The sequence below is a fragment of the Silene latifolia genome, chromosome 3 (assembly GCF_048544455.1).
Source record: "Silene latifolia isolate original U9 population chromosome 3, ASM4854445v1, whole genome shotgun sequence".
Taxonomy (NCBI): Eukaryota; Viridiplantae; Streptophyta; class Magnoliopsida; order Caryophyllales; family Caryophyllaceae; genus Silene; species Silene latifolia.
The window spans coordinates 4,669,186-4,677,720 of NC_133528.1; the positions used below are offsets into that span (position 1 = coordinate 4,669,186).

General features: G+C 40.9%; 2 protein-coding genes across 2 annotated transcripts in view; both read right to left on the bottom strand.

Moving 5' to 3' along the window:
- Positions 1–5,785: 5,785 nt before the first annotated feature.
- On the bottom strand, positions 5,786–7,372 carry LOC141646538 (uncharacterized). The gene is made up of 2 exons (XM_074454409.1): positions 6,558–7,372; positions 5,786–5,891 (listed from the first exon to the last, which is right to left on the bottom strand). Exons 1-2 carry the CDS (start codon positions 7,370–7,372, stop codon positions 5,786–5,788), a joined length of 921 nt encoding a protein of 306 aa, XP_074310510.1.
- A 100-nt stretch (positions 7,373–7,472) lies between these two features.
- LOC141645842 (uncharacterized) overlaps positions 7,473–8,535 on the bottom strand; it is a 12,610-nt gene continuing 11,547 nt past the window's right edge. The window contains exons 2-3 of the mRNA XM_074454027.1: positions 8,138–8,311; positions 7,473–8,039 (exon numbers count right to left, since the gene is read on the bottom strand). Of these exons, the coding sequence (XP_074310128.1) occupies positions 7,942–8,039; positions 8,138–8,311 (272 nt within the window). The 3' untranslated portion in view covers positions 7,473–7,941. The remainder of the gene's footprint in view (positions 8,040–8,137; positions 8,312–8,535) is intronic.

The following is an 8,535-nucleotide window of genomic DNA, read 5'->3' on the forward strand; positions in this document are numbered from 1 at the left end:
ATTATGTTGACGGCTGAACCTCCGTCGACCAAGATGCGGCTCACCTTCTTCTCTCGAATGTATCCAGATACAAACAAAGGGCGATTGTGCAATTTTGATCCAAGTAACAAATCTTCATCACTAAAAGCGAGAGCGACATTGCAAGTGACACATTTTTTGGATTGGTCTGCAGGCTCTCCCGCGGCTTTAAGTTTATCAGCATACGCTTTCGGTTGAAGAATCGCCAAAGACAATTGTTGACGCATCTCTTCGGGCAAGTGGAACATTTGTTGCCATCCCATACGCGAAGGCAATGCGTCTAAGATTGCATCAATCTTTGCACCATCGATCAAATTTGAGGGAGGTTCTTTAGCCACATCATCTTTACAACTTTCTTCCTCAATGACGGTAGAAGACACGGTATTCACCGAAACTTTAGCAAGGTAGAACTTGGGAAAATAATCCTCTAACGTCACAACTTGATGTAGTCTCGACTTAATTTTCTTAAACGACGTGACATCTGGCAAAGAATCCATGACGACCCTTCTATCTTTCTTCAATGAAGATTTTCTCACTTTCTGACGAGTTGACTTTTGACGTTTTTGCACTTGGGGTACCGACACTTCTCTACCCTGATTCTTTCGTCGACGCCTAGTCACAAGGGTCCACCCTTCGTCGTCTTCCTCGTGATTTTGATTCTCGGGAGTTGTCGATACGATGGACTTAAACTCCGTAGGCTTGCCGATGCTTACCGGTTCAAGAGTTCCGAACTGAATTATCCATGCACATTCTTCGCTTGTTGAATGAGGATGTGGCTTATGAATTTCGGTAACCACTTGTGCTACAACGCAATTGGATTCAGCGACATCATCTAGATCCAAGAGAATTTTCCCTTCTTCGGCCAAACGCATGATTTTCTCCTTGAGGGTTATGCATTTCTCCAACGGATGACTCACAACCCTATGGTATCGACAATACTTCGGATCGGTCGTGCGTCCAGCTTCACTTGGTCGTTTAGATTCGGGAAGCTCGATCACCTTCTTTTCTAAAAGATCATCTAACATTCCTGCTAGATCGGAATCTGGAAAAGGGTATTTCTTTTGCTCAAGCTCTCTTAGAGTCGGCCGTGTCTTTCTCGCATCCTTTGAATAGGTTGTCGCCTTCGTTTCTGTTTTAGGTCGCGCCGAGATTTTCACTGGATTAGAAGTAGAAATTGACATAACCTCCTTCGAAGTGCTCTTGGACGCCTTGTCGTTTTTCTTATACTCCTTTCTCTCCGTCTTCGGTTCTGAATGAGTAAAAAGTCGTCCCCCATGGCTAGCGATAGTAATCTCCATGTCGTGCGCTCGAGTGGCTAAATCCTGGAATGTTATCGGCTTGTTGCCTTGGAGGATGTAAACTAGATCCAGATTCATTCCCTGGATGCACATTTCAATAGCAGAAGTCTCCGACAAACGATCTTTACATTCGAGGCTTAACGAGCGCCATCTACTTATGTAGTCGATAACGGGTTCGTCCTTCCATTGCTTCGTGTTAGTTAGTTCCGTCATGCTTACAGTACGCCTGGTACTGTAGAAGCGATTAAGGAACTCCTTTTCCATTTGGTCCCAACTGTCGATTGACTCGGCGCTTAGATCCGTGTACCAATCAAAGGCAGTCCCTTTCAGAGATCGGACAAACTGCTTGACAAGGAGATCGCCATCAGTACCGGCAGTGTTACAAGTTTCAATGAAATGGGCAATATGTTGTTTGGGATTGCCCTTTCCATCAAACTGCTGAAACTTCGGTGGTTGGTAGCCGATAGGCATCCTCAAATAGTCAATCTTCTTACTATATGGCTTGACGTAACGGTGATTGCCGACGGAGCGAAAGTTTCCATCAAACTGACTTTTGAAGGCCTCCGCGATCATCTTTTGGACGTCTTTAGCAGTAAACGACTTATCCTTATCACGATCATCCTCGTTCTCGCTAGCATAGTCACTATCTTCATTTTGCATTGACGAAATAGGCCGCTTCTCCAACTTTTTCGTCAAGGCGGCAATCTGCTTGGATTTCTCTTCGTTTTCCTTCTGGAGGTCTTCAAGAATAGCTTTCATTTTATTAAGCTGTTCTTCCATATTGTCGCCCTCAATGACCATGACGGGTGCCACCATGGAATATGACGGTTGGCTTGACATCTCCTCGTTACGCCTTCGTGGTGACGACGGAGACGAACCCGCGCTACTCTGGCCATCCTCGACGGTGAATGGCTCAAACAAAGGGCTAGTGTGAACAGTCATATCCTCAAAAGTGCCGGACATTATCTCTCGAAATGTTGACGAGACAAGCTGAGGGTCGTCGACTTGGATGGGAGAAGATGAACCGAACACAGGATATTCATATGGCCTAGAGTTGCCGGCACCATATGATTCCCTTGGAGCATTGGTAGTGACATTGGATTTGCGAGGTCTCGTAGGCACGGATGCAGAACGGAGTCTCGCTGCAGCGGTACGAAAGAGGATGGATCTGGTCCTGCTCCTTGTAGCAACACCAATGGGAGATCTGTCAAGAGAGTCACCGAGACGGGTTGAGCTTTCACCGTCAGATCTGGATGTCATCCCCTTCGACATGGCGGCGATCTTTCCCGAGGCCATTGAAACAATTGTTGTGGATCTTGATTATGCGGAAAAAGAGATGAGTAGTAGAGATGTCCCACCGAGCGTGCCAAATTTGTAACAACAAATTTGCGTTAATCTGCAAACAAGTAGATAAAACACAAAAGAATGCAACAAAATAATAATTTTATTAATTTAAAGATTTCGGGTACAATCTTCTAGTTATTCTACTGATTCGATTTCCGCACTTGGATGAATAGGAGGGTCTTGATTTGAAGACTTGATTCTCCTTGGATGAATTTGATTTGCTTCTCTTCTGTTGACGGCGATGAACGCTTGATGTCGGATCGAAGAGTAGTCTTCTTTGTTCTCTAGCTTTTCTCTTGGAAGAGGATTTTTGTAGAGAGAGTTTCTTTGTAGAGAGGTTTTATTTTGGTAGTGTGATTTTCTTTGTAATTTTTCTCTTCTGAAATTTTGAAGCTAATACTTGTATTTATAGAAAAAGGAAGGGTTTGGTTTCCACCCTAAGTGGACTTGGTAGTCTTGGTATTTTTGTAATGGACTTGGTAGTCTTGGTATTTTTGTAATGGACTTGGTAGTCATTTTGGCCCATTTGAATGTATTTGACCCATTTAGTGAGTTTGACCCATTTGTCGGATTTTATCACTTTAGAGAGTCGGACCGACTAAAATAATTAAAATGGATTACTTTATTTAAATTTCGTCCAAATTAATTACACTATTTCGTATTTCCTTTGACGGGTCAATATTTTGACCTTTGACTTCCGACGTGGCAACATTTTGACTTTTTGACTTCAGACGTGGCACTTGTATAATTTTTACGTGTCTACAACTGTAAACAAACAAGAATGCTCAGGAAATTAAATCAAGATTTCAAATTATATTTCTGAATATACAGATGCGTAATTAATATGAATTCATCGTATATATACCTGTATCATCACAAGGATCATCTGCAGGCAACCTCTCCATACACTCACACATATCACTAATGTCACTAACTGGTACAGTAATTTCACCTAAGACCGTGAGATTGGGAAAGTTTTTATAACTAGGTAATTCTTCAATACGAATACGATAACCAGGTGCAGGGGCGACGCCATTTCCTGGTTTAAACCAAAAAAAAATCGAATCAAAACATGATTACCCCAAACAGACCGAAAACAGCAAACAAAATGACGCAAAATATAACGACTTAGTTCCAAGAACAACACGCGGCTTTCTAAATTGACTTATATATACTAACTTAATTACAGATGAACCAAAGAAACAACATATATAGCACGCAGATCAAATATCTTCATTTATTTGAGATCAACATCAAAATAACTAACCTTTTTCTAATAAGAACAATCACAGCAGAGAATATCGACAAATTAATTAACAATCACAGGAATAAACATACCAAACCAGATCTGAAGTTCAGCAGTTCCATAACGATGATAAAGAAACACAAAATCATCATCGCCATTGAGATCAAGAGGAAAACGCTGAGAAATTGAATTCAAAGGAGTCAACAGTAGCATGTTGTTCTGAAAAACGATCGTACGAGAAGGTCCAGAAGACTTGAGCAATAGAGTGGCAGTAGCGTCAACAGTATCAGTAACATTATCAACGTGCTCCACCCAAATCCCGAGACTGTCACTATCAACCCTAAACATCGAGAGTCCACCAGTGCTGAAATTAGTATCAAGAAGAGCTTCAATTGCACGCTTGAATGTCACAAAAGGTTTCATTTTTAGGCAAAACCTTTTATTAGGATTATCAGGTGCTGGGTTTTCTTGTGGAGGTTCCGACATGGCGATTAATGGAGTTTTCTTGGGAGTTTTCGGTAATGGTGGTTGGCGGGAAAGTTAGTTATAAGAAAGAAGAGAGAGAGAAACAGAGGAAACGGAATTAGTTTGTTGTAACTAATTATGGGTTTGTTATATACGGAGTACTATTTATAGGAATCCTTCGAGTTAGTTGTAATTATTGGGGTTTTGTAAGCACATTTTTTCACAATTTTTTTATTGGTGACGTGTAATGTATCAAAATTCTAGCCTGATTTCGGGTCGGGATGGGTTATTCGGGTCGGGTTATTTGAGTCGACCAATTTTTGTCAGGTCTAGCGATATCGATACACCAGCCTTAGCCAGAATTAAATAATCGTGAAAAATGGTTTAATACTCCGTACTTGTTATTTGGGAGCTGAAAACGAAGAGGTAACTCTAGTTAAACTAACTTCAGACACGTGGTAGAAAAACCGGGGGGGGATGGGGAATGTGATTTTGTAAGACTTTTTGAACGACTCAAATTAAATTGTATTTTATACACGGTTCATGAATATTGAGATGTTTATACGGAAATTCGTTTTTGACAAAAATGACATCGCGAGACTCGAAATAGGACCCATTATCCAAATTAAAAAGACGCCACCCATTTTTCCCAAACAGATAACCAATAAAAATGCATTTCCGGCTTCGAGAGGCAAATTCGGCGTGAGAGCGGTTTAAAGTGCGAGCATATGCGAGACAACCAAAAATTCGAATATGTTCGAAGGGGGGTGGTTTATTAAAAATCATTTCATAGGGGGGTTTTGCCATTTAGAAGTGATGTCGAAGTACGATTTATTAAGTAAACCATTAAGACACATTCTCCCAAAAAATATAGAGGTAAATTAGCTTGAAAAAGAAGAGCACGGGCGACATTCAAAATATGACGATGTTTTCGCTCCACCGGACCATTTTGTTGTGGGGTGTCGACGTTAGATGTTTGAAACAAAATGCCATTTTCGTGAAAAAAATAAATAAGAGGCCGAAATTCTGTGCCATTGTCGTTCCGGAAAGTTTTTATTTTCTTTTCAAATTGGCGCTCTATCATAGCGAAAAATTTTAGCAAAGTTTGTTTTGTATCGCTTTTGTGGCGTAAAAGATAGACCCATGTAGAGCGTGAAAAATCGTCCACAATTGCTAAAAAATACTGAGACCCGCATGAAGCATTTTTGGAGTATGGCCCCCATAAATCACATTGTATAAGATCAAATAAAGAAGTAGCATGGCTAGTACTTAAAGAAAATTGTTCGCGAGTTTGTTTCGCTTTTAAACAAATATCACAAGTTTTGCTATGAAAAGTGTCCTGAGTTCGAGAAGACTTATTTAAAAACGGTAAAAAACGGGAAATATTGGAAGAGGGGTGCCTCAACCGTCGGTGTCATAGCTCCATGGGGTTGGGAGACCCGGTTAAACAAGCATGGGCTTTTTCGTCTCCGACTTGTTTAAGGTAGTAGAGCCCCTCGGTGTCATAGCTCCATACGGTCCTAAAGAAGACATAAATTGAAAATTGGATTGTTAAGGTTAGTGTTAATAAGAAGACTAGAAACCGATATTAGGTTACAATTCAAATTAGCGGCATAAAGCACATTGTGCAAGATTAATCGAGACGATAAATTTACATCGCCACTTCGAGTAGCGATTGTAAGATCACCGTTGGGGAGACCAACCGAAATAGGAGTAATAGATTTCAAATTCGAAAAGAAAGAAAGACAACCTGACATATGATGAGATGCACCGGTGTCGATAATCCAAGTAAAAGGAGAAAAATTACCATTGAGACGGTCCGTTGATTGCTCTGTTTTACTAGCCTGCAACATATCACCCAACTCTTCCAGTTGGCTTGGTGATAAAGAATTGAGATCGATTTTGTCGAACTGAGCAATAGGCGGCTGGGAGGAGGACGCACCCGGGGTGGCATTGACGGACGCCATATGGGATTTGGGAGTCGGTCCAGAATGTTTGGGTTTGGTGCGGTCTGAGGTTTACTACGAGGATCCGGGACATAGACAGCGCTACTTAAGTCAGTGGCATTAGGGTCGATGATGATACGATTACGAGGACGATCTCCCCACCATTCGGGAAAATTAGCCGTGACTTGGTAGCAAAACGTAAGGTTGTGACCCGACTTTTGACAAGCAATACAGTAGTACTTAGATGGTTTAGACGGATTACGACGATCATTTCTAACATCACCACGTCCTCCACCAGACGGTCGTGACCCGTGAGTAAAACGAGCAGCGAAGGCCATGGCAGCGGGTGTGGACTCGGTGATGGTAGCAAAGATATTACGGACTCCCTCATCTTGTAAAAGACGGTTATAAATAAGATCTAAAGAGGGAAGAGTAGTAATACCGATGATTTGCGAACGAGTATTAGTAAAGCGACCATCGAGACCCATTAGAAAGTCACGTACTTTTCGCTTTTCTCGACGAGCGTTGATGAGATTCAACCAATTACAGCCGCAAGGATTACACGAGCATGACAGAAGAGCATCAATTTCCGATATAGCATTCCAAATGGCTGTCATCCGTCCATAGTATGCAACTAAGGATTCCGTTGGACCTTGACGGCACGCCAATAAATCAGCCTGCAATTGATAGATTTGTGCCTCGTTAATTTGACAAAAACGGTTCTTTATATCGGTCCAAACCTGTTTTGCCTCGGGACGAAGCGCGATTTGATTTCGTAATGCGGGTTCAATCGTGTTGAAGATCCACATGGTGACCAATGCATTGGTTGATTGCCATGTTTCGAAAGTAGCAGCAGTAGAGGACGGTTTAGTGATGGTACCGTCAATATACCCAAGTTTGCCCTTAGCCATAATAGCGAGATGGAAAGATCGGGACCATTCATCATAATTATTCCCATTGAAAACAACCGGGGTTATACTGTGACCCGGATGTTCAACGTGAATGTATGAGTACGAGGGAGGTTTTGTGGTGTCGACGATTTCATTGTTAGTCATTGTTTAGAGATGTCGAAAAAGAAAGACTGAGAAAGAAATTAATCAAGATAATTAATCAAGAAAGCTCAAAGTCACCGGGTCGAAACAATTCAGCGGTGTATATCAAGAGAGTTTTATACTTTGTTTGAAGTAAAGATTCAAAAACCAGCAGCTTAATTTGTTTGGTTGGATCAAATGTCAAGCATGAGCAAACAATTACTAACGACAGAAATCAAAATCCATTGTGCATTGTTACTTCTGACTCGATTCAAAGGGGAACATTGTCGCTGACGACATCTTCATCTTCTGCAGACATGTCAGGGATCAGCAAACGAGCCTTCTGTAGTAAAAACAAATCAGCTAATTCTCCGCTGTGGAACTGAAACAAGACGTGCTGCTCTGGAACTGTCAGGAAGTGCACACTAACTTTATCGGCTACAAAAGACGCCTCCTTCATTAACCTTGTATACCTCCAATTCAACCAGCACTGGAAGATTTTCCCTTGTGTCAACCCCGTTGGTTTTTTACGCTGTTCAAATTTCACTCGTTCAGATTGCGGCCATTAATGACATTTTGCTCAATTACGCTGTTCAAATTTCAGTTACCTCGTTCTGGCTATTGTCGTACTCTCTTATTTTGTCGCTTCCAATCCCAATCATTACAGAGTCTTCCTTCCCATAAAAAAAAACTGTAAACAAGCTCAGAAAATTAAATCAAGATGCCATTTTTCCGTTTCAAATTCATTTCTATATAAGTAATTAATAAGAAAACATCATATATAAATACCTGTATCATCAAATTCATCATCAGCAAGGACTTGTGCCTGCAACATATAGTAATTTATATTCTTCAAGTAATTAACTGGTATAGTAGTCGTAGCAAAGACCGTGATAAGGGGAAACATTGTAACATAACGAATTTCTTCGATTTCAGCCCAAAAACCAGTTGTGGGGACAGTTCCTGCTCAAAACCAAATTAGCAAAACAAAATAAATAAATAAATAAATAAATAAATAAAATTGACTCGACCTAACCTAACTCGAACCTGAACTTAAAGCGGAAAACTCAAAGTAAATCCAAACTAACCGAACACAGAAAACAAAAAGACGACAATTCAAAGTATGGATTAAATCATTTTCCTAGCATTCTTGTCCAAAATCATCAAGAAACAACACAATAGAATTT